This window comes from Tympanuchus pallidicinctus, unplaced genomic scaffold (genome assembly GCF_026119805.1).
Source record: "Tympanuchus pallidicinctus isolate F22 unplaced genomic scaffold, pur_lepc_1.0 scaffold13, whole genome shotgun sequence".
Lineage (NCBI taxonomy): Eukaryota > Metazoa > Chordata > Aves > Galliformes > Phasianidae > Tympanuchus > Tympanuchus pallidicinctus.
This window is the reverse complement of record NW_026294648.1, coordinates 15,063,946-15,087,572: the sequence shown is the minus strand read 5'-3', so window position 1 is coordinate 15,087,572 and position 23,627 is coordinate 15,063,946. Positions and strand designations below refer to the sequence as shown.

The 23,627-nt window shown below is 46.8% G+C and overlaps 1 protein-coding gene and 1 long non-coding RNA gene across 3 annotated transcripts; one reads left to right on the top strand and one right to left on the bottom strand.

Moving 5' to 3' along the window:
- The first annotated feature begins 23 nt into the window (after positions 1-23).
- Positions 24-15,639, top strand: HPRT1 (hypoxanthine phosphoribosyltransferase 1). The gene is made up of 9 exons (XM_052673145.1): positions 24-160; positions 1,307-1,413; positions 2,806-2,989; positions 7,950-8,015; positions 8,899-8,916; positions 10,900-10,982; positions 13,218-13,264; positions 14,115-14,191; positions 14,758-15,639. Exons 1-9 carry the CDS (start codon positions 134-136, stop codon positions 14,803-14,805), a joined length of 657 nt encoding a protein of 218 aa, XP_052529105.1. The 5' UTR covers positions 24-133; the 3' UTR covers positions 14,806-15,639.
- A 2,855-nt stretch (positions 15,640-18,494) lies between these two features.
- On the bottom strand, positions 18,495-23,095 carry LOC128075940 (uncharacterized). 2 transcript variants are annotated; one of them, XR_008204159.1, is made up of 2 exons: positions 22,641-23,095; positions 18,495-19,962 (listed from the first exon to the last, which is right to left on the bottom strand). It is a non-coding gene; the product is annotated as an uncharacterized LOC128075940 (long non-coding RNA). The 2 variants fall into 2 exon arrangements; XR_008204158.1 differs by lacking the exon at positions 22,641-23,095 and adding an exon at positions 21,754-21,840.
- Between the last annotated feature and the right edge of the window lie 532 nt (positions 23,096-23,627).

The window sequence follows — 23,627 nt, the reverse complement described above, 5'->3', positions numbered from 1 at the left end:
CCGGGCAGTACGGCGGCGCCGCCATGTTGAGGGCGGGGAGCGCGGGGGCGGCGCCGGGGCCGCCGCGGGGCGCTGCGCCTCCGTCCGCTCCTCGCTGCCGCTCAGCAGCCTGCCCGGCGGGCCGCGCCGCTCCATGGCGACCCACAGCCCCTGCATCGTGGTGAGTGCGGGCCCGCGGCGGGGAAGCGGCGCTCCCGATGCCGCCGCGTCTCCGGGCCCGGCCGCGCGGAGTGGGGTGCCGCGGGGCGGGATGGGTCGCTCCGGGCCTCGGCTCCTCGCGCGGGGCGGGCGGCGCGGAGTCACCTTGAGGAGCTCGGCCCGCCGCCGCCCGCAGGAACGGGCCGGGCCGCCGCGTGCGCGGAGCCGCTCCCCGCGCCGTGCCGCCCCGCCGGCCGTGCTCGCGGCGGCGTCTCCCGGAGGAGAGATGGTCGGAAACGCCGGATCCGCAGCTCCAGAACCGCCCCGAAATAACTTCCTTTCGCGCTGCCCGGCGCGGCGCCGCTTCCTATTCCTGTCGCTTCTCCTCGCGCGCTGAGGTGCCGCTCCGTGCGGCCGAACCCCGCGCTGCTGGCGGCGCCCGGCCCCGCAGGAGGAAACCTCGGCGTGCCTCGGAGCCTCGGCTTCGTTTTGTGCGTGAGAGCCTCCACCTGCGGGACCGGAAAGCGGAGCGCTTACGAAGCACGCCGTCATTGTCCGCTTGCGGCTGGCTTAAAGCTCGTGCCGCTCTGATGGTGTGCCCCCAGCCGCAGCGCTGGGCGTGTAATCATATGCGTGTATGAATCCCTCGGCCTAATTAATACACGCGTGCCCGCGTTGCGGGCTGTGCCGTGCAGGGGATGTGCTCGCAGCTGTGAAGTAGAGCTTTGATTTCTGCTTCGGGATCTCTGAGCACTGTGATCCCCAGCCCTTGTTTTGCCCCCTTCCCGCAGCCATCCCCCACCGACGGCCGGCTGTGAGCTCTGCTGTGATGTGGAAGCCCACTGTCCGAGGCCTCCCCGCTTAGTTGCCAGTGCAGGTTTTACATTACACCGCTAAAATCCAAGGTGTCAAAAAGCTGCTTGTTTTTTTTTTTTTCAATGAAATAAGATCAGACAGGATGTAGGACTTCCATTTTTCTGCAGTGTTTCAGACAATTCCTGCAGGCTGACGCTTTCTGCTGTGTTCGCCGTGACTAATGCTTCTGTAGAGGAAAAAAATCAGGTGATCCCAATGAGTGTAATGTGTTGGATAAAGCAGAAGATATACGCTTTCTCACTGCAGACTTTCTATAAGTCTTGGTAGAAATCTCACCTGATTTCCTTTTCAGATTGGCGATGATGAACAAGGTTACGACCTGGACTTGTTCTGCATACCGAAACATTATGCGGATGATCTGGAGAAAGTCTATATTCCTCATGGGCTCATCATGGACAGGTTTGTTTGCCTTCAGACACTGCGCTGGTTCCATGGCACTGCCACTGATAGCTTGCTGCCTGGTGACTGTCTAAATAGACTATATTTAATCAGAGACTAAGTAGTGCATGTGTTCATTCGCTGTTTCTTGTTTGGCTTCTAAGAGTTTGTGCTTTTGCAGTTACACAATTGTTTGGAAATTTGTTGTAATCCTCAAAAGAAACAAAGAGGTATGTAGCAACCTGCGACATCTTCACAGAGTTTCTTTGATGTTCTACCTTCTTAAAACCTACTGAGAGCACATTACCTGTTGTGCTAGTTCAATCTGAAACGATTAGAGTCTCCTGAACTTCCCTAGGATATTAACAACCATAAATTCTTAATCACGCCATTGTAAACTTTGCTGTGTTGCTGTGATAGATAAGCAATATCCAGCATCCCCTGCTTGCTGGGGGGTCCAACCTTGTCACCTGTGGTTGCTGAAATCTGCGGGGTGCTCTGCAGGTTTTATCTCATGCTGTCAAGAATGGGTCCATAAGGACATAAGATCTTGTTTTATTTCCCTTTGTGGTGCTTGCCTAGCTCCTGTTAGAATGAGCAGCAAATTCAGAGTGGTTCTGAATAGATCTCTGAGAGGCCTTAAGAATAGGAATGCTTCTGGATTGTGCATAGTGCTGATCAATTAGATTAAACGTTCCTATAAAATGTTTTGTTTCTTTAAATCATAAATGCTGTAATAACTTTGCAATGGAAGACCATATATAGGAAAAGATTGGACCAAGTACACATCATTGAGTAATGGAAGTAAAGTTTATAGTGGTGGGCATTCCCTGAGTAACCTGCTGCTGCTCTGTAAATGTGTACCATGCTTTCTAAGATAAACAGCAGTACAAATTTAGAAACGATGATTGCAGAAAAACAGGTCAGTGTTCTCTTGCTCTGCCTTGTTGTTGTTGTATTTTGCAGTTGGGACAGATTTGCAGCTTGGCAAAATATAAAGCTGTTATTTACAGTTAGAGAGTTCTGCTCGTTGGTCAGTGAGGGCTGCTGTCTGTATGTATTGATTTGTTTTGCTCTTTGCATGGAAGTTGAACCTATGTTTGAAAGGGGACACCTTTATGTGCTTTATCTGCCAGAGGAACAGTTTCGGAGTGTTAAGATTTGCTTTGGCTGAGCATGAAGTATGAAAACAGAGGAGTTTGGCAGCGTTACTGTTTGATTAACCTTGAAAAGCAAAACTGGGTTGGCCAGTAGTGTGTAAAAGTGGCTGAAGTGGTAGGCAAACATTTCTAAGCAAAATCCATTTCTGAGTTTGCATGTGTTTGCTGCTGTTGTTTGCAAGACAAAATACTGCAAGGGTAAGCAAATAGAATGTGTTATGACAGCTAACTCTTGTGTTGTTTTTTTTTATAGGACAGAGAGACTGGCACGTGAAATTATGAAGGGCATGGGAGGACACCACATTGTAGCTCTCTGTGTACTGAAGGGCGGCTATAAATTTTTTGCTGATTTGTTAGACTACATCAAAGCACTGAACAGAAACAGTGACAAATCAATCCCCATGACTGTGGACTTCATTAGGTTGAAGAGTTACTGTGTAAGTATATCTGCAGTACTCTGCCATTTTTATATAAACTAACTTCTAGTTAACAACACGGTTCCGTATTGTCACTAGATGCTGTGAAAACTGCCTAGATGTGCTCATGTCATATAAAAAAATGAGAGAATTAAGAGGGGAAAAGCGGTAGTCTCAAGTTAACTTGTTCTTTGCCTATCTTATATAATCTGTTTGCTTTTAGTCTTTACATCCTCAGTTCAGTAAAGTCCTCATTTACAGCAAAGAGACTTTGCTGTGTCCTTTATACGTTCAAGAATTTCCTCTCTTCTGCATCTCTAATGCTGTGAATAATACAGAGGAGAGTCCTGCAAATATTGTGACAAAAAAAAGAATTCCAGAAATGTTGATGTGGCTCAGACATCATTCACTGGTTTGAAAGATTGCAAAACTGCAAACATGGCTGTACCTGAGTTCCCTTTATCATCTTTTGTTTTGCTCAACTGAACAGTGAACAAATTAATTATGTTTGGCCGTAAGGAAATACTAGATTCCTACACATAGATTTATGGTTAGTGGCCACAGAGTATGGTGCTACCTCACAGTAACTGTGTGCAGGTTGCCTTGGCTTCGTGATCTTTAAGACCTTTTCCAACCTGAGCAGTTCTATGATTCTGTTTAACTCTGTGGGAAAATAGAGCATGAGATAATGGGTAATTTTTTGATAGAGGAAGTATGAGATTTTGTTGTGAGGTCAGAGGAAGAGGCGGATGTCTGCACTCTCTGTTTGCTGACTTAGCAGCTGAGTCTTGTGTTTTCTTGATAGTCTGATAGTTTGAGGGTGTTTTTGAGGTTGTCCGTCAGACCACCTGTAACGTGGAAACAGTTAATGCTTCTTTCAATTCACTTTGTGGTGCCAAAAAAAGTTGTTTCCGAAGGTTATGCTGTGAGTCTCAGCATCCTTGCATTCAGGTCAGCAGTGTGAGCTGTTGTCACAGTCACAGAGCATTGCCTGCTCGAGTAGAAAAAACAGAGGTTGCTAAATTAGAAAGTCAGCTTCATCATTCATCTCATTAAACCATCCCCACAAAGCTGGGAAGCTCTCTGCACGTGGCAGCAGCTGCATGGTGCTCCCTTTCTGCTCCCTGCAGAAGGTTCTGGCTCCCTCTGCCCATCCTACACAGCCACCACGTGTCCACACAGCGCCTGTCAGCAAGCTGGATGTTCCTATTGCAGCATAGGAAATGATGAGTCCCACCTTTGTTGGCAAGGAAATTTCTACCTTCTGCTTTCTTCAAGGGACACATCCAGTAACTTATTTGATGTATTTAAAAACAATATGAAGACCACCCCACCCTTCTGCTCTCTCCACTTCCTAAGTAACTTGGAACAAACAGTTGGAAAAATGTTGTGAAACACCTGAAAAAAAATACCATGTTGAAAAGCCAGTTCCCCAGTAAGCTTTCTTTGTTCAGCTTTGTGCATTGGGCAGTGCTTTGATGCTGCTGCTTTTGTTTATTGTCACCCGTAACGATGGCGCCTTGATTCTGATCAGGAAATAAGCAGCAAAATAAGTAATGGAAATTATAAGCCTGTTTTTGGTAGCAGAAGGGATTAAATGAAGAGAAAGGAGAGAAATGTCTCTCTGTCTAAGCAGAATGTTTTGCTCTACGTGTTGGCTTCAGGGTTTTGGTTTTGTCAGCCAGTTCTATAGAGAAAAGTTTTCCTCTTGTAGAGGAGGAGCTGCAGTTACCTGATGCCTCCCCCAAGGCGGTGTTTATGAGCATTTCATTGCTGTTGACTCTCTTAGGTGGTTATTAATATCCAGACTTGTATTCTTTAGATTGCACAGCTTGACAGTGTCCTAGCACTCTCACCCAGTGTTGCTGATTGACCAGGTTTTCCATTATTGATAGTCCTGCAGTGCTAGATTGGCTCCATCGTTTCTATTCGTGCTTTACTAAATGAAGGACTTGGCATTCTCAGGGATGAGAAAACCTTCACAAACCGTAGCAGGCAGCTAGAAGTGGAGCTCTCCTGTCATTGCCTTGGGATGCAATTGCTTGGTTGTGCTGCCTGCCTTGCCAGGCTGGGTGTGTGATGTTAAAAATACCACAACTGCTCAAATAAAGCAGCCCAACTGGTATCATGGTTCTAAAATCAATGCAATTGATGTGCTATTCTTATTTGAAAGCCATCTTTTAATATTTGCAAGCTTGTGGGTTATTTGTTTCATAAAGCAAAGTTCCTGGTGTGACAGCACCCAGAAATAATTCTCAAAGGATATGGAGATAATCATGCTGTGATTAACCGTTGCTTCTGACTCCTGCTTTCAAAGTGCTCACAAGTGGATGGTAATGATCTGGCAAGCTGCTAAGAAATGGAGAGACAATGTTTGTGATCAGAACTGGATCGCTGTGTTCTTGACAAGCAGTTTGTGCAAGAAGCATGGCTTTTCACCAGCCTCCTGAGTTTAGAGGTGGGCTGAAGTCGCTGATGTGGAGTCAGGAGGGGCAGCCAGAAGTCAGCAGGTGTGCTGCACATCACTGGGGAAGGTGGGGCTTTGTGATGGAGCACAACACCACTGAGGTAGAACCTCACTGGGCTGTTGGAGGCAGCGCTCTGAAAGGTCTCGTGCTACCCAAGCCTCATAACAAACAGTGTGAGGAACTTCAGTGCTTTTGCAAAAGGTGATGGCTGAGTCACTGATAAGGAGTTCTGATCTTGCAGTTCAGTGTTGCTTTTATTTTCCAGCAGTGACAATGAAGACGCAGTGAAAACAGATCTAACCAGCAAATCTCTTCTGTGCTAAGCCACAGAGCATTAAAGTCTTACCAGTACTGAAAATCCGAAATAATAGGCCTGAAGATAATTAAAACATCACTTAATTATTAAACAAAGTTCGTTCCAGTGGAAAGCTGGTTAGAACCAGCACTGGAAATTCGTTAACCTTTTTTTTTTTATCCTTTAATTGCTCTGGAGCTCAGTGCCTGCATAGGAATGCAGGTAAATATGTCATTAATGATTTGTGATTTGTGTTCAAGTGTAGCAATTCGTATGGCTCTTGGTGGGAAGGAGGAGGAAAGTTGCTGTCAGTCAAATCATTCTCTGCTGGTCTTTAAATTTGAACATGCACAATCCAGAGGTTTACAGTGTTCTGCAGAGTTCTGTGGTGCTCTCCTTTGATTGTAGTGTGTTGCTTTGAAGCTGGGGAGATGACCAGGAAACTCATCTTAATGTGTGTGCCGAGTGCTGGGCTTCATCTGTGCCCGTCACTCTAATGGAACAAATATCTGCAGCATCTTTCTTTCATAAGGAACAATGCTTCCATGGAACAATGATCAACTCCGTGTTAGCGGAGGAATAGGTAAGAGAGAATCCTGCAACATAAGGAAGAGCTCAAAGAAGCTGTCACTTCAGAGAACTGTAAGATGGGGTGAAGGCAGGAGCTGCCCCTCAGCATAATGAACGCAGAGCTTCACTGAGTCGCGTTCTTCTGGTTTGTCTAAGCAGTGTCTCAGGCACCCACAGCATTCTGCGTGTCCGCTGGGATGATTTGGGCATCCTGTTGTTGGACTATTTCAGCACAGCACTGTAATATTATATTATTTATGTTGTTCAGTTTGGTTCTGTTCTGCTGTGATGGAGGTGCTGGAGCAGCCAAATATTTTCATCCAATGGAGCAGTATGACTCCAACAGCTGTTATCTTTAGAACATACGGTTAAAACTGTAAAGATGCTTTTCCTAATAGTTGGCTTGCGGGTGGGGATTTTCAGTATTGTGCTGTAGGAGTGATACACAGGAAGTATTTCCAGGTTTAACCATCTGCTTTTACATCCCCTCAAGCTGTCAGCACTGCGTTATCCGAGAGCGCTGACATCACTGCCCAAAGGATTTCAATGCCTTTTCTCTTTGCTGTAATCCCTGTGTTACACACTGTACAGTCAGTGTCTGCGTCTCCCTAAATCATTTGGTTCCTTTCTTTTTTTTTTGTGATAACACTTTCAGGTTTTCTCTGCAATTCATACAGGTGAATACCTGTCCTTGAATACCTATCTGTCAAAGCAGGAGGTTGTATGTGGCCATTTCTTTCCTTCTATATCTACTGTTTCTGGTTTTAGGGAAGGAACTGATCATGCAGCAAGCTTAGGCTTTGATACAGGGCAGCAAAATAAGAAAGGCTTTCTTTCTAAAGGGAAGATACGTGGTAAGGAGCTATGAGAAGACAGTTTGACAAGAGATATAAACTTTCATAGAATCATGGAATCACAAACGTTGGAAAAGACCTAAAAGATCATCCAGTCCAACCGTTCACCTATTCCCAATAGCTCCTACTAAACCATGTCCCTCAACACAACATCCAGCCTGTCCTTGAACACCCCCAGGGTCGGTGACTCCACCACCTCCCTGGGCATCCATTCCAGTGCCTGACCACCCTTTCTGAAAAGTAATACTTCCTCATGTCCAGCCTGAATCTCCCCTGCCGCAGCTTGAAACCATTCCCTCTGGTCCTAAAAGATCAAATGGTTAAACTGTAGGATAATGGCATCACCCGTAAGTAGTGCAGCAGAGAGCTTATCACATCTGATGTGAGGCACTGCTGAGCTTTGAAGTCAGCTTTAATAAATGTCAGAGGTCTGAGGTGCTCCTCGTCATTGTTTCGCACTCTCTCTATGTAACAGCTCCTTGAGGACTGTGTCAAAGCCCAGTTCTGCTGAAACAGCACTGTTGTAGTGGTAGCATTGGGAACCTGTGTTGCAGCTTAATTTCTACAACAAATTATTAGATCATTATTACCCTTTGTTGTAAAATAGGCAGTCATGCTTCCCTGGCTGTTTTGTATCTTATTTTTCTTATTCTTACTTGTAATTGCTAAGTGAATAGATGCTACTGGTAGCATTAATACTGGTTCATTATGTACTTTGCAGTTGTGGTATTTATTGGAAGAAAGATGACTTCAATTCTGGTAATGCTAATGCTCTCCCTTCTCTTTCTTATTAGAATGATCAGTCAACTGGAGATATAAAAGTCATTGGTGGGGATGATCTCTCAACCTTGACTGGAAAGGTATGGTTTTTTGTGTGTTTACAGAAACCAAAAAGGAAACAACTCCAAAGAACCCAGGCAACTGTGTGCTTTCTCAACATGTAGGGATAATAGAGTTTTTTCAAGGGAAATGGGCATGTTTCATTTTAAGTAGTCACTGCTGTAATTCTGTGACATGCACAGGCCCCACTAGAGCCGTTGGTTTAGTTTTAACTTAAAAGTAAGTGTATATATATTCAATGTCTGCAGTGTGAGTCATATTCAGGGTATTTGTTTCTCTGTGTTCCCTGAGAAGAGCAGTCTTGTCAGGGTTGTTGTCTTTAAGCTACCTTTAGAAGAGTGTGGCATTATTTATTTACTGTGCTGATGTTTCGGTGTGGTAGTGAAGGGAGCTCACCCTGCCTGGGCACGTAACTCGCTGGGTTAGGAGCTGAGGGTCCTGTTACAGGTAACAAAGAGAGAGGGAAATGCAGAGAATGTAAATTGGGAGTCTGCTTTTCTTCAGTGGCTGCACAGAGGTCGTTGAGCTGGGTATCTGTGAGCAAAACGCCGCTGCCTCCTGTTCATTGCTTTCCCCTTTTGATTACATGTAAGCAGTCTTTAAAAAACTGTGATGCATTTCAGTGTGAAGGCCTGAGGTGTGACAAAACTGCTTGGCTTTATAGCATGACACTGCATTATGAGAATTTAAAGACCTGGCATGAGATACTGAGGCTGATTGTCACTGCAGCATCAGAAATGTGAGCTAAGTAGGATCCACTGTTACATGGCCAGACATGCATAAATCATGGGACAAATATTTAACTGCATTAAAAATGAAATTAAAAAGTTATAGGATATATTAGAAATTGTGTATTCTTTAAATACTAATGGATTCTTCTTATCTTTTTTTTCTTTCCAACAGAACGTTTTAATTGTAGAAGTAAGTATTGTGTTTCACTTCAGAGTTTTCTGTGATTCTGTCAGTTCTTACTTGTCGTGATTTATTATTACTTTTTAAAATTCTAATTAAAAAGTGACCTGAGCAAACTGAAATTAAGCACATTAGTGTTTTGGCAAGCTAGGAAGTTAAACTGAAGAGCAGAAAGAAGTTCCTGGTAGGAATATCCAAAAATAGTGAAAAAACAAAGAAGCCCAGCCCTGTGTATGATTTGTTTAGAGAACAGAGACATGGAGAATGCTGATTTCTAATGAGCATTTTGCTGTTGCTAATTCCCATATCTTTGTCTCGTTGCTGTTCTTGGGATGATACTGGCAACACTACCTGTAGCTGAGTGTGATTTCCTGGGAGGTCCTGTTGCTTCGCTCTGGCTTTCACACCTCTCTGTTGTTGGACAGCATTGCTTATGTTCAGAGGATGCCCTTGAGTAAGATGGCTGATTGCAGGATGGGGAAGCAGAAGCACTAGACAGGAAAAGTGAATGTGCAGTGTAACAATGCCTTTAGGCTGCAGGTAATGGAGTGGCTCTGTTGGTAAGCACAGGAACAGCAGTGGCAACCAGTTCAGCAACCAAAGAGAAAGCTCTTTCCTTCTGTCATATTATTCCACAGGAAACATGTTCAGTCTTAAAACCAAACTAGTATGTATACAGCAGTCATCTGTGACCAGTGCTCTCCTTTGAAGAGTGTTTTTCTTCTGATAGGCAGATGGATTTAATTGTGTATCTGCTCCATTTCAGATGAATGTATGCCTTTAAAGTGCCAGGCAGCTAAGTGGGTTAGTTTCTCATCTGTTCAGTGCATCACCTCTCCAGTGACGTCTTATGCATTGTCAAATATAAGCCCTTTGACCAACCACCATTGTTGCAGTTGAACAGTATCTTCTGCACAGAGCACTAAGATGCTCCATACAGCATCCTTTCATGTGCAAAAAACCCCCATGAAATGGAGATTTGCTTCCAAAAACCAGATAATCAAACAACACAAAATCACTAAAACTTTTATTTTGACTTGAGAGCACAGAAGTGGTTGCTTTTGTTTATATGTCAGCTTTTATCCATGTGTATCTGTCTTTTTCTTGAGTTGATAACCATGAGTAAAAGCCTTAGGTGTTAAAGGTGGTATAGCTGACAGGTGCTCTGTTGACACAGATGTTTATTGATGTATTTTAATTGAGAGTCCTGAGAAAATAAGCAGAAATCAGGAGATGATAGAGTAAGCATTACTACTTCTGTGTTATCTGCCTCTTCACTTCAAATAAACCTCCAAGTTCCAGCCAGGGTGAGGGCTGTCCCTCTGGACATCCTGTGATCTGTCAGTCCAAATAGAATATCCATTTCTGGTGCTTCAGTTGTGGGTCATAGACTCTTTTTTTTCTGCTTATCTATGTGGTAAGTGGAATTAAAGTGATGCATCAAACTTCAGTTTAGTGTATCCAAATAGAAACTGTCAAACTGCACCCAGATATTACCAGTACAGTTTCTTTCTTTATTTCTAAAATCTGTAATGTAAATTGCACTCTTTTTTTTTTTTTTTTAATTACATTAATGAGCTATGACTGTTTTCCCTTCTTATGTTCCTTTTCTTTCTGTTGTATGCAAGCGTCTCTGAGCTCAGCTGCAAGATGGATGCTATGCTTACAGTGTGAGAATTAGACATTGTTTGTCTGGTTGCTGCAAGGAACACGAGCCATAAGATCTGCCAGAGGAGCCAGGAAGGTCACAGTTCATGCTTGTGAAGTAGTTGTCCATAAGAATTAAGAGCCATTGTGAACTGCTGTGATCTCTTTCCTGAGCGCCGTGCCTTAAGCGCAGCGTGGCGCTCCATCTCCCTCACAGCACATAGTGAACAGTATTGCTACAGAGTGTGTTCCTGGGACTGCAGATGAGCAATTCCTGCATTAAAAACTCAAAGTGCTGCTTTGACAGGTTTCGTACTCGCTCTCACGCGGCGTTTTGATTTTCAGGACATCATTGATACGGGGAAAACAATGAAAACGTTGCTGTCTCTACTAAAGCAGTACAATCCAAAGATGGTGAAAGTGGCCAGGTAAGCTTCTAATTGTTCTTATTTATGCTGTATTTCACCTTCAGACTGAGCACAGTGTAAAAAGAAGTAATGTAGAATACATTCCCATAAAACACAAACAGCAAGGAGCACTTCTTCAGAAATTGTATGCGATGCACTTGGAGCTCAGTGTATGAATTACACTTTGCTTGTTGTGACGAGGCAGAAACACCATTCTCTCCAATCCTATTGCTTAAAACCCTTCTGTCTCCGGAAGAGATGGCTTGTGCGTGCCTGGGATACGTATTGCTCCTTGATGTCTGGGAATGGGGGTTTCACTGCTGTCTAAACTTGGGTTTAGAATGGAAGAACGAAAATTTTTGAGCTTAAAGAAATCACCCCCTAGCGATGGCAGAAGGATTTTCAACATGAATAGAGTTCATAAATACAGACTTTTAATGGAGATTAGGATTTAAAAAAATAGCAGTGGTTATCTCCATGTGTCAGTGTCTATCTGAGCATATTTCTGTTTGCACTGTTTGCAGTTTCAGTATATTTCAGTGGTGTATCTGTGCAGTGAAGACTTTTTTTTGGTCTGGTGCCTGTAATTGTAGAATTAAATTAGTTTGCATGCTGACATTACTGTTTGTGTAGGGTGTGTAGTGTAGCTGAGCTTTAGAGGTCACTCTGTGAGAGTCACCCAGCCATATGCTCTTCCAGGCTTTTCTACTTAGTTGCATCTTTAATCAATTCGTTTTGAAACATTTTCTAATTGAATAATTTAAATTTAATAAGGAATGTTGTGGATAATAATATCAGCTAATATCAGCATTCCTCCTACATCTTTTTAAATGGCATCTTTTATACTCCTATGCTACAGTTGTGTATTTTGCAATAAAAGCATAATGAGTGCTGGGGATTAGAGATAAACCAGAGCTGTGTGTAATATCTAATCAGTTGTGTTGCCATAACGATGTCGAAGCAGTTGTTAGATGTACTAGAACAGCTCTTCATGCTGATAATCCAAAGGTGACCTGCTGAAGGTGAGCTTTTTCTTCCTGGCCTGGTTAAATGTACCAAATGTTAAGCAATTGTTGCTGCTCAGTACCTTAGCACTGCAGTCAGTACACATGGTGAGTATGAAACAGCATCAGCCAAGTCCAGTTCTGTGTTGTTTAAACCTGTTGTAGTGGGCTGGGTCTTCAAAGGCTGAGCACGATCTCACTGGGTAGTTCTCAAGTGTGGTGTTCTTAGCTGGTTCACATGCCTTTCTTTTCTTGTTTTCTTTCTCTCTGACGATTAATCGATTGCAGCAGGGAAATGTGAATTAATGCTAACACTAATTGGGGTTTGTTTGATCAAGGCCTACACAATACTCAATAATTAAGCCTGGAGTAGAAGTTTCAGAAACGGAATGTCTAGAATTGAAACCGTGGATGTGACAAATGAAGTCTCACCTTCAGAGGTGATCCAGGAAGGGAGGAGGTCTGCAAATACAGAGTTATGTTGCTCTGTCTGTGCATTTGGCCGTCACCCACCTTTTCCTTTCCTCCCAAAGTCTCTCTCGCTGATACAAACAAATGTCAGGATGGTGGAGTTGTCTTCTGAAAGGTAGATGTGCTCAGCTGAATAAAGAGCGAGTCAAACTGAACTAGCGAGGCATCTCTATCTGCTGCAGTACCCAGCTCTGTATCTTCTGTCTTCCTGTTTCTTACACCTCTGACATTTAATTCTGGGAAAGTGGAACTGGTTTGTATCAGCTGAGCATCAAGACCTGTTAACCTTTTCTTTATAGGGGTAATTAGTGTTACCAGTGAAAAACAATTGAGGACACGTTGTGCAATTGAGGTGGTATTAAACCAACTGATTTTGCTTCGTAATGCTGATAATCCAGCTGGTTTGGCTGGATCCCATCTCTTCACCTCTTCACCTGTGAGCTCAAGTGCTTGCACCTGAAATTTCTTAACACACAGAAAGCCTCACTAAGTCACTTTTGGCAACAAAAGTCCATACAGATTAAGATCTCCCAGCCTCTTTCATGCACTTTGTAGTTATCCTTTAAGCTGCAAACCTTTAGTGATTCTACAAAGTTTTGTGTTTATCATTGAGATCAGCTGCACCTGCAAAGGAAAAATGTGTAAAATCTTTATGGCTGTGCTTTCCATTCCACACGTTGAGGCTCACTGAAGTGAAATCCAGCCCAACTTCATCACGATTTCATGTAGTCCTACATGGTGCATTGCCGAGTTTCAATTTTACTTTGATTTTATTTGACAGTTTGTTGGTCAAAAGAACTCCTCGAAGTGTGGGATATCGGCCAGACTGTAAGTAACTCTGACAAGCACTGCTCATTTTTAAACATACGTTGATGTTTTGTGCCACAGTCCACGGGTCTTCCAGATAGTTGTCATGAAAGGTTTTTGATTGATTTTAAAAGAAAACAAAACAAACAAACAAACAAAAACAACCAAAGAAGAGCAACAACTTGAGTTTAAGTATTTGCAATTAGTTTACTATATGAAATGAAGACTTAGATATTTTGGTCCGTGTGAATCCACTTTCATTTGCAAATTCTCCATGCTTAGAAGCAGTCAAGACTTTGGTCAGCTAAACCTGCTGACTCACCTTTGGCACTATGGGGAGTGTTTCAGGTGCCTAAATGAAGCCACCCAGTGCCATTTGGAAGCTCCTTAGGGAGGGATGTGTGTTTTATCCCCATTCCTGAGGCTGAATTCTTGTTCATGATGGACTGTGCACTCTCACAATGGAATTGGAGCGAATTCAGCCACAGAATCACGTCCTCTTCCTTCTCCTTTCCAAGACTGTATAGTACTGATGGAAGCCTCATTCACATGTTCCTTAGGTTGTCTTACAGGCTGTGCAGTTGGATGGATGCTGCCCAACTGTCCAAGGGCTGTCTTGCTAGAGCCATGCCCGTTATGCGTTAGGGATCAAAAAATAAACCTATTTAATTTTGTTTTAGTTGAATTCAATCAACAAAAAATGTCAGAAGTTTAAAATAACATGAGTGTAAAGCTAAGGATACCTGAGTGGAAGAAATAAAATGTTAAGCAGCTTATGTGTGGATAAAATTCCAAGTTGTGTGCGTGAAAAGGTCTAGTGAACTCGAGGAAATTCCTTTCTAACATACTGGTGACTTATGTTCTTTTTTAGTTGTTGGATTTGAAGTGCCAGACAAATTTGTTGTGGGATACGCCCTCGATTACAATGAATACTTCAGAGATTTGAATGTAAGTAATTTTTCCCATATGTTTTTGTCCATTTAAAACAAGGAAGGAGGAAGGAAGGGAAGTCTTCTTACATTGCTCTCCCTCCTCTGTGTAAATCACAGCAAGGTTACTCCATCAGTGATGAGGGCAAGCCTTAGAGCAGCACAGCAGTGTTAGGAGCTCTGATAGAACTAACATTTATTTTGCTTCACACAGAACAGAGGAGGCAGTTTGTGTGCAGTTTCTTATCATACCAGATATCTACATTAAATTTGCTTAGTTCCATGAAAATAAAGAGGGGAGACCTCGAAAGCCTTTTTATACTAAGACACACATTCTTCACCTGGGTCTTATATGTCCTTATAATGGACACTGGGGGGGAGAGGAAGGAGAAGGAAGGCAACGCTGAGGTTTGTAGCCAAAAACAGGCTGAAGTTTTTCTGCACAAGCAGTGTCAGAACACTCTTCAGGGCTGACACTTGTATGGCACGCTTTTCTTTCTTTCAGAAGAGCAGTACTGACTCTGTGCCTGAACATCAGTTTCTTACATTCCATCTCTAACTGGAGGTTTCAATGTTTTGTTTCAGCATATCTGTGTGATCAGTGAGACGGGGAAGCAGAAGTACAAAGCATGAAAGCACGGTTGAAGTGCTCTGACTACAAAGCTTTGAAATGTTTTGTTTACCAAGTCCTATCTCTCACTGGCTTCAACTCTGGTACACCAGCTGAAATTGTAGAACGCCCCGTCGCCACACGCTTACTGTAACTTATTGCATGTACAATATCAGAATCTCGTCTTGTTCATTTATATTATAGAAATGTAAACAACCAGTGCAGTTCTGCACTCCTTATTTTGATTTGCACTATGACTCTACCGACTATTGCTGCCCCTGGTTGGGTTGTGCTGTTTGTGAGCTCCAGAGTCTAACTCTTGCAGTGGTAAATTGCTTAAACCTCATCAACCCAGAACTGAAATAGTTCGAGTACTGTAAATGTAAAACATTTTATGATAGGGAAGTCTATTAGTAATATTTTTTAAAAGCTGTAATTTAAGTTTTATATTTTAATTCACAAATGTGATTGTGATTAAAGGATAGTTGCACCTTTGGGTGTTATGGAACATGAGAAGCAGCCAGTTACAGTATCTGTAATCTCCAGGGAGCCGCTGACACCTCCTGGAGTTGCCTTATTGCTGTAAAAAGGAGTCTGGGTAAAAAACAATGTCTTTTTTTTTTTTTTCTTTTTTTGAGATGGAATGACAGAATGTTTGAAGTCTACTTTTAGTTGAGCTGCCTGTTTCTTTCAGATTTTTTTTTTCTTTAAAAATATCCATCAGACAGTGAAATTGCCTTTTAAATTTAAACAGTTTTAATATATTTGTGGGAAAAAAGAAGAAAAAGTATTGTAATGTTTACTTTCTAAGAACTACAAAGCAAAGTACTTTAAATAAAGGCTCTCTCTTTAAAATACCCCACACACATCTATGCCACTCACTGTGTACATTGAGGTACTCTCGAGATTCTCTTAGCAGTGTATTTCATCAGTGCTTCTGGCAGTGAAGGCAGGATCCACGTTTGTTACCTCTGCAGAGCTTTCTGTCAGCACAGTGCTGTCTATGGGAGATGATGAAGGCCTGAGGGAAAGCTTTAGGAAGGCTGGCATATGCTGTAACCAAACTGGATTTCAGAGAGAACGTTCTGAGTGCTGTCCCTTCTCCTGTTTTGGCAACAGTGAAGAGTGACAGATATTCCTTCATTAAACACATATCAGGGAGAGAACCCAGCCAATTTGTAAGTACCTGCTTTTATTCACATCTTGTTTCTGTTGTAATGCTAACCATGGCAGTGCACACCTTTCCTTCTGCTGTGCTGCTCTGTCCTTTGCTTATGCAGTTGGTGTGCTTGCACATGGACTCACTGCGTGCTGGGATTTGGTGCTGGCAGTGCTTGGTACACAGGTACATACAGTGCTTGGAAGCATTTGTCATCTGTTCTGCAAGGTGTTTTCTGGTTTTTGAGTAGTATTTTTTACATTCCAAGCACCTTGCAGCACTGTCTGCCCTTGGTGCGTTCAGTTGCAACCGTGGCACTTAATGGCAGCCCTAAAACGTGAGTAACTTACACCATGTAATTGTGTAATGATCAGTGTGCTGGAGATCTAGTTGCAAATCAGTAAGAAAAATAACACTGCTCACAATTGTAATTTACTTTTGTTCATGTGCTGGTTAATGTTCCAAAGAGCTTTTCTAATGGCACTATATAGGCTGATTCCATTTCTGAATGTGTGCGTGTGGAGAACTGTGCTGTGCTCAGGACTTCCTTTCAGCAGGTGGTGCTTGGCTGAGGAGAGGAAGCACAAAAAGCAACACAGAAAACTACCAACCCTCTTTAGAATTATGACATCCATTTGAGTTTTCATTGGGTGGATGGAATGAAGGCCTCATTACAGAAAGCAATGTTCTCTCCAGCCTCTGCATAGTTCCTGCATCACTGCGTTCTGGAATAATTGATGGCATCTGGATATTGCACTCAAAAGGGGGCGTAAAAGTACATGAAACACAATGAAACAGTGAGACTTGCTCATATCTTTTAGGTCTAAACCCTGACACGAGTTTTTGCTCTGCAGTTTTCCTGCCTTGGTGTAGGATGTTACTCAAATGCTGTGATGTGAGAGAGGCTGGAGAGGATGGGTGTCACAACGGGGTTTGTTGGAGCAAGGAAAGGGTGCTGGAGCTGTGCAGCCTGGGGGGCTGGCACTGCAGAAGAGCAATTGTTAAAGTATTATGAAAGCACTGAGGAAATCTTGCTTTAAACTCGCAGTGATCTGAATCACAGGTGCTCCAGGCTGAGCTTGGAGGGGTAATAGAAAGCTTGTATGATAATTGTGCTGGTGGTTCCTTTTAGGGGTGGTTTTGTGTTACAGAGAATTCCTGGATTAGAGAATTCAAACAAGCAAGGGTCTTTGCAGCCTTGAATTACTCACTAGTAGCTGCAGGAGCTGCTGTTGTGCAGGGAATGGCACTGCTGCTCAGGGCAGTCGTGGTTCAAGGCTCCCCTACCTCTACCTGTGACTGTGCATTGTGTGGGCAGGAAGCAGTCCCACACCACTTCCTTGTGCCCCTGTGCCTTTGTGGTCTGCAACACAGCAAGTCTGGTTTCAGACACTCTGCCTCTACACATAAAATGATGATGCAAAATTTTTAAAGCATTAAAAAAACCAAAAAACTGATGTAAAACTTGCAAAATTAAGTATAGAAATGCAGAAGTGCTCACCTTCTGTGCTGCTGGGCCACAGTTGAGCCACGAAGCAGCGAGGGGAACATCTCCCCACCACCCTCCTGCCCCACAACTGGACTGGGATTCAGTAATTGCAGGAAACAGTTGAAAACCCACTGCTGTGGGACAGCCAGCCACCAGAACCCCCAGCACAGCATAGGACTGGGGCTGCCAGTGAGGCACCATCACCTGCAAGGCGCCTGGACTCACTGCTGCTGCAGAGGATGGATGTCCCCTGATGTCCCAGTAGTGCGGTGCAGCCCCAACGGAAGCAGCCTTCAGCCCGCAGGTGCCCCTTTGCTGCCACCAGAACTGGGTGGTTCAGCATGGGAGATGCCAAGGGCAGAGCACTTGCCTCTTACCTTACCTCCAGCTCCCACCACCTCCCCAGAACCTCATTTCCCACCCAGGATGCTGGGGAAGGGCTCGGTCTCCCCATGCCAGAGTCCTGACCCCATTAATGACACCAGGCCCTCGTTACTCACTGTGATTTATTGGTGCTGGAGATAGGTTTCCCCCCCACCCCCTGCAGCATAGAACCCCCAGGTGCCAGGGACTGATTTCCAGCCTCACTAAAGCAGCAATGCAATACTGGAGAGCAACAGGCGATCCCCCACTCCAGTATTTACGTGCTGCTAGAGCACTGCTGACAGCTCTCCAGCCCCGTGCATCTCCCCACAGCCTTCAATCCCCCCGTATCCACCCCCCAAATCAGAGGGGGCTGGGAAAAGGCTGAACGTGGAGCAGTATTGCTCTGGAGGCACTGCTCCACCCGGGATGGACTCAAAGAGCACAGGAGGAGCAGAGCCCTTCCTGCACGGCCACCCCACAGACAGGTGTACCTGCACATCCCCGTGCTCCTGAGCTAAGGGCTATGGGGACACGTCAGCCTCCACCCCTATGATAACCAGAAGCTCACTTTCTTGTCTTATCCTTGAGGTAATGAGGCAGCCCAGAATGGTCTGTATCTCCTTGTCCCTACAAACCATGATGTGCTGCTACATCTCCTCAAAGCCCACTGAATGTTGGCATTCCAAATGGTATTTTGGTTATTATTATTATTATTATTATTTGTAAATCATGACATAAGGCAGCGACGAACGCTCTACATGAAGACATGAACATGCATGCATTACCACCTCAGGACTTTTGTGTTGATTTGGTTTGTTTTTGTTTGTTTTTTTTTTGCCTTCCAGGTGCTATCAACCTGCAACTACAAAGAACAAGCAGTTACACAGTGCAAACAGACAGAAATACCCCACTCCCCAAACCCACAGTGCTGCAACATGGCACAGCTGCACCCCCAGAGCTTGTGGGGCAATGATCCACTGCCTTTCCTTCTTCCCTTAGGGGCTGTGGTGCATCAGCTGTTGGCCAGGAATCACAGTGCCAGCAGCTGAATACACAGCTTAGCAGGGCAAACCTCGTGTGTCCTTAAACTGCTGAAGGGAAGGAAGGGAAAAAGAAAGAAAGGAGGAAAGAAGGAAGGAAAGGAAAGGGGGAGAAGCTTTTTTTTCCTAAAGCTGACATGATGCTCATGTACCTTTAGAATGGACAAACCATCTGCAACCAGAAAATAAAGGTACTCTGACCCTCCATCATTCCCTGTGCAGAGCAGAGGCTGAGGCTGCAGCACAGAGCGCCCAGACCTGTGCAGACAGCCCAGACTTCTTTGTTTCCTCTTGACTTTTTTTCCCCCAGTTATGTGACAACTTCCTTCAATTCATTTTCCCAAAAAGCAACGTCACAGCAGCGCAGAACGACGGCAGCAGCCAGGCCTGTCCCACAGGGAGCTCAGCCCCTGTGCTGCTCTGCCCCTTTAGCAAACTGAAGAACAGGATTTCAAGAGCCCTCCCGGCCCGTGCCAGCCTATTGGAAACAGCCAATTCAATATTTGCAAAAAGAAAAAAAGTATTTTTTCCATCACTTCAATGTCCTCTGTGCTGATGGCAGCAGCTCCAGCTCTGCAAAGTGCAACTGCTGTGCTGTAAAGAGCCAACAGCCGAAGGGAAACCCAGCCGGGGTGCAGCAGAGCAGCCCCACAGTGCTTCAGCTCTGCTTCTGCAAGAGCACTGCGAAGGGCTGCACCTGGGGAGGATCACTGCTTCCATCTCTTCAAGCAGCTCGAGAAAACAGAATAAAATACGTTAAAAAGGCAATAGCAAATCAGCTCAGTCGTAGCATCCACTTATATAAATATATTAAGTAATGCAAAGTCCTGGTTGTAGCTGGACAAGGTGCAGGACACTGTTGCAAAGCTTTCAACACGTGCCCACCAAGCAGCTCGCAGAGAAGCTGGAAATCTGGGATAGATGGGGAAATACATACCTGGGAGAGTGCTGTGTGTTTCTGATGGAGAATGGCTCTGAGCTCTGCGTGTCACAGCAGTGAGCTGCCTTGCACTCACTGTGTAAGGTGTGGGATGGGATGCGAGTGCTGCAGGCTCCCAGCACTTACCTGCCCTCACCTGGCCGTGGGCTACAGCTCCTCCTGCCAGTGCCTCCAACCACATGGGAGCTGGAAAGCAACACAGAGAGCTGAGAAGGGTTTGGGACTTCGGTGACAATAGGTTGGGTGGGCACACAATTAAGGGAAAACACAGAGCTCCACCAAGACGCCGTTTGCTGCACCAGCAGCCTTAAATATGGATAATATTCCTACCCCCAAAATTTGCACTGCAGGACTGGAATTGGGGGATTTGCTCCATGCAGCACCTGTGGAGTGAATTCCCCATATAATGGGAGGAGCAGAACGTGCACGAATGCATGAATGCAATGCAGCTCCTCCTAGTACAGCAACTCGGGCTGTGGAGTACAGCACAGCCCCAACGCCCTGAGATAGAGCCACCCTGAGATACGAAGGGGGGCTTGAAAACACCAGCGCCTACCAGAAATGAATAAATAAATAGGGGAAAAAGGAGAAAAGAAAGGAAAAAAAAAATGTGAAAGAGGGGAAGGAAAGGAGAATCCCATAGAGGAGCAGTTGTGCACACTCGCTCTCCTCTACTCGCACGCTGCAGCAGGGGTTGAGCTCTGCAATAAGTCAGCATTAAGCATTTCCTATATGGGTTAAGCACAGGGAAGGGATAAAACAGCACACCGACCCAACCCGGAGCTCTCACAGCTCTCCCAGCCGAGCTGTCTGCGTTCCAAAGGCACAAACAACGAAAAAAAAAAAAGGGGGGGGGGGGGGGGGCACTTTGCACAAAGCCTCAACGACGCAGCAATGAGAAATCACATGAGGGAAGGACACGGAGAAGCCGGGGGGGGGGGGGGGGGGGGGGGGAGACGTCCGGGTGGGGCCGCAGGAATCCCCGCACCGCGTTCTCCCCCCTCCCCCCCCCCCCAGCCCATCTGTGTGACCGCTCCGTTAAAACTCCAGCGATGTCCGCCAAGGCGGGCAGTTCTCATTTTCCACTTCTCATTTTCGCTCCCCCGCCCCATTCCGATACGGTCCTACCGACGGATCTGACGGCGGTGCACGAAGGATAACCCCGCGGCACTGCAGCACGGGGCAGCGCACAGCCGCAGCCCCCCCCCCCCCCCAACCAACCTCCCACCCCTCCGCCCGCAGGATGTTCCCGTTTCCTGCACGGATAAAATAACAGCTTTACAAAAAAAAAAAAAAAAAAAAGAAGCGAAAAATGCCAATATGCTGCCGTTATTTCCAATCAGCCCGACGGCTTCAACTTTCTGGTATCAATAAAAGAAAAGAAAAAGAAAACGTCGACACGCGCAGCGATACAGAACGCCTCCCCCACGTGCAGAACGGGCTCTTAAAGGGACCCGCACCCCTCCCGGCTCACACCTGCGGCGCGCGCACGTGGGGCCGTACCCGCGGTGGCGGCGCGGAGCCGCGGGCGCGCTCCCGCCTTAACGGTCCTTGCGGGTGCGGGGGGCTCGGCCCCGCCCCGCTGTTACGGCACCCCTCTGCCCTTTGTGCTTTATAAAAGTTTGGTTTTTCGTTTTTTGCCTTTTTTTTTTTTTAATTTCCCAGCCTTCCCCCCCTCTCCTCTCCACCCCGCACTCCGCAAAGTGCTCACATCGCCGGGGGGGTACGGTTGGGCCGTTGTTCTCCCCCACCTCCCCCCCTTCTTCCTCCTTCTCCTCCTCCCCCACTCCCATCCCCACTCCTGCAACGCCGTTCGGACCGTCGCGCAGTGCCCCCCCGAACCTCCCCCCCCCCAACCCCCCCTTGGGCCGGGCCGTACCACGCCGTGAGGGGGGGGGGAAGGGAAGCGTTTAGCGGCGCTGGGGCGGCCCCCTGCAGCGCCCCGGCCCCGGCGCCCCGCCCGCCCTCCGTCCTCACCTCCGAGTCCACTCGAAAATGGCGCCGAAACCGAAAAAACTTCGCCAATTTCATTGTAGGCGTCTGCAAGGGCTGCTGGGAGCGGGGGGGGGCGGGGAGGGGCGGGGCGGAGGTTGCGACCCGCCGTGCTGGGGCGGGGGGAGGTGGGGGGCTGTGCGGTGCCTTCGGTTCGGGGAGCGCCGGGACTGCGCCCCGCTGTCGGGCCTTCGGGGGGGGTGGAGAAAGTATCGCTGACAAAGCGGCTCCGTGGGCCTTACGGCTCCTTCCAGCTCGGGCCGTTCTCTGATCCACCGGCCGGAGCTGCCCGCAATCGCAGCCCCGCACCGCGCGCACCCGCCGCCGCCGATGCTCAGCGCCATCGCCCTCCTTTACCCACCGAGCGGTGGGCCGTTCTGAGGAGAAAGCGGTTATTTGCCCCATAACGGTCGTTTCAAAGCTGTTTGTTTGTTTGTTTATTTGTTTGTAAAGCCTCCTGCAAAATCGCCGACCCTTCGCTCCTCCCCTCCGAGTTTCAGCTGCCCGCTCTGTTTGCTGGAGGCACAAAGCGCTGCTCTGCTTTCAGCCACGAAGGCGGATTTCTGCAGAAAACCGCCGATTCGAAAATATCGCAGCTGAAATCGGGGTTTGGGGAACGAGAAAACACAGCGCGGGCTGCACTGCCCCGCAGTGTGGGGCTGCACAGAGCCGTCCTCGGACGCGCGGGCTCCGAGCGCCTATCGGGAGCATCGCACGCAGCGGGGTTGGGGCACCAAAGTGCCCGCAATCACGAACAAGTCGGCGTGTGCCGTTGGCAGAGGATGGACTGAGCGTAGAATCGTTAGGGCTGGAAAGGGCCTCTCTGATCCCCAGCCTCACCGCACCCATAAACGCGTCCCTCAGTGCCGCACCTCCACGGTTCAACACCTCCAGGGTCGGTACCTCCAGCCCCTCCCTGGGAGCGGGACCACCCAGGGTGTGCTTAATTAGTGCCTCTCCTAAATGAGAGTGGGAGTGGGTGGGTGCGGTAATGGGGCTGTTTGCAGGTGGAGGGGAACGGGTGAGCTGGGGATGCAGGGGCACCTGGGTGCGGCAGGTGGGGGGCAATGGAACGGCCGCCCAGAGCTGTGCGTTGTGTTGGTCTGGAGATGTAATGCAGCCACCGATGGCCCCTGACCACGGAAGCTGGGAGGGGAACCGTGTTTCTGCTCTCCTTACAGGGCAGAAATGCAGTTTTGTCTTAGTGAAAGTTTTCTCCGCTCAGGGAAAATACCCAACTGGAAAGAGAGTGAAGGCAAAGCCCACATGAGTTTCGTGATGTCAGTGAATGATAACACGCATTGAGAAATCCATGAGTTTCACTGAAACCGGTCCCGTTCCCACCCCCGATCCCCCCCACCCCCACTCAGTGCTTTGCAGAAGGGCTGGGGGGAGCTGCAGCAGCGCCGAATGGGGAGATCTGGGAGAATGGTTTCGCTGTCGGATTAGTGCAGGAATGACATTTGTTCCTTTCCCAAAGCCGTCGCCACAGCCCTGCTGGGCTCACCTGCACCTCGCAGGGAGTTGCTTTGGGATCCGTGGGCACTGCGCTGCCTTTTGCCGTCCTCCCCCCCAGGGAGGTGCTGCCCTCCCAGCCCCACTGCTGCACTTTCACTCCTCCAGCGCTGCGGTTTCTGGTGCTGCAGGAAAGCAGCTGTCGGTGACACCGAGCAAAGTCAACACGGCAGACAACTGCACGTGTTAACCGTTTGTTTGCACCTACAGAGCTGCTCGCGCTGAGCTTTTTCTCAGGAGTCCGTTTTCATCTCGGTGCTGTGCAGAGCAGAAAGGCGGCGGCCCTTCACCTCCAAAAAGCCCCACACGCATGTTGCTGCATGCACACACATCGTCTGCAGAGC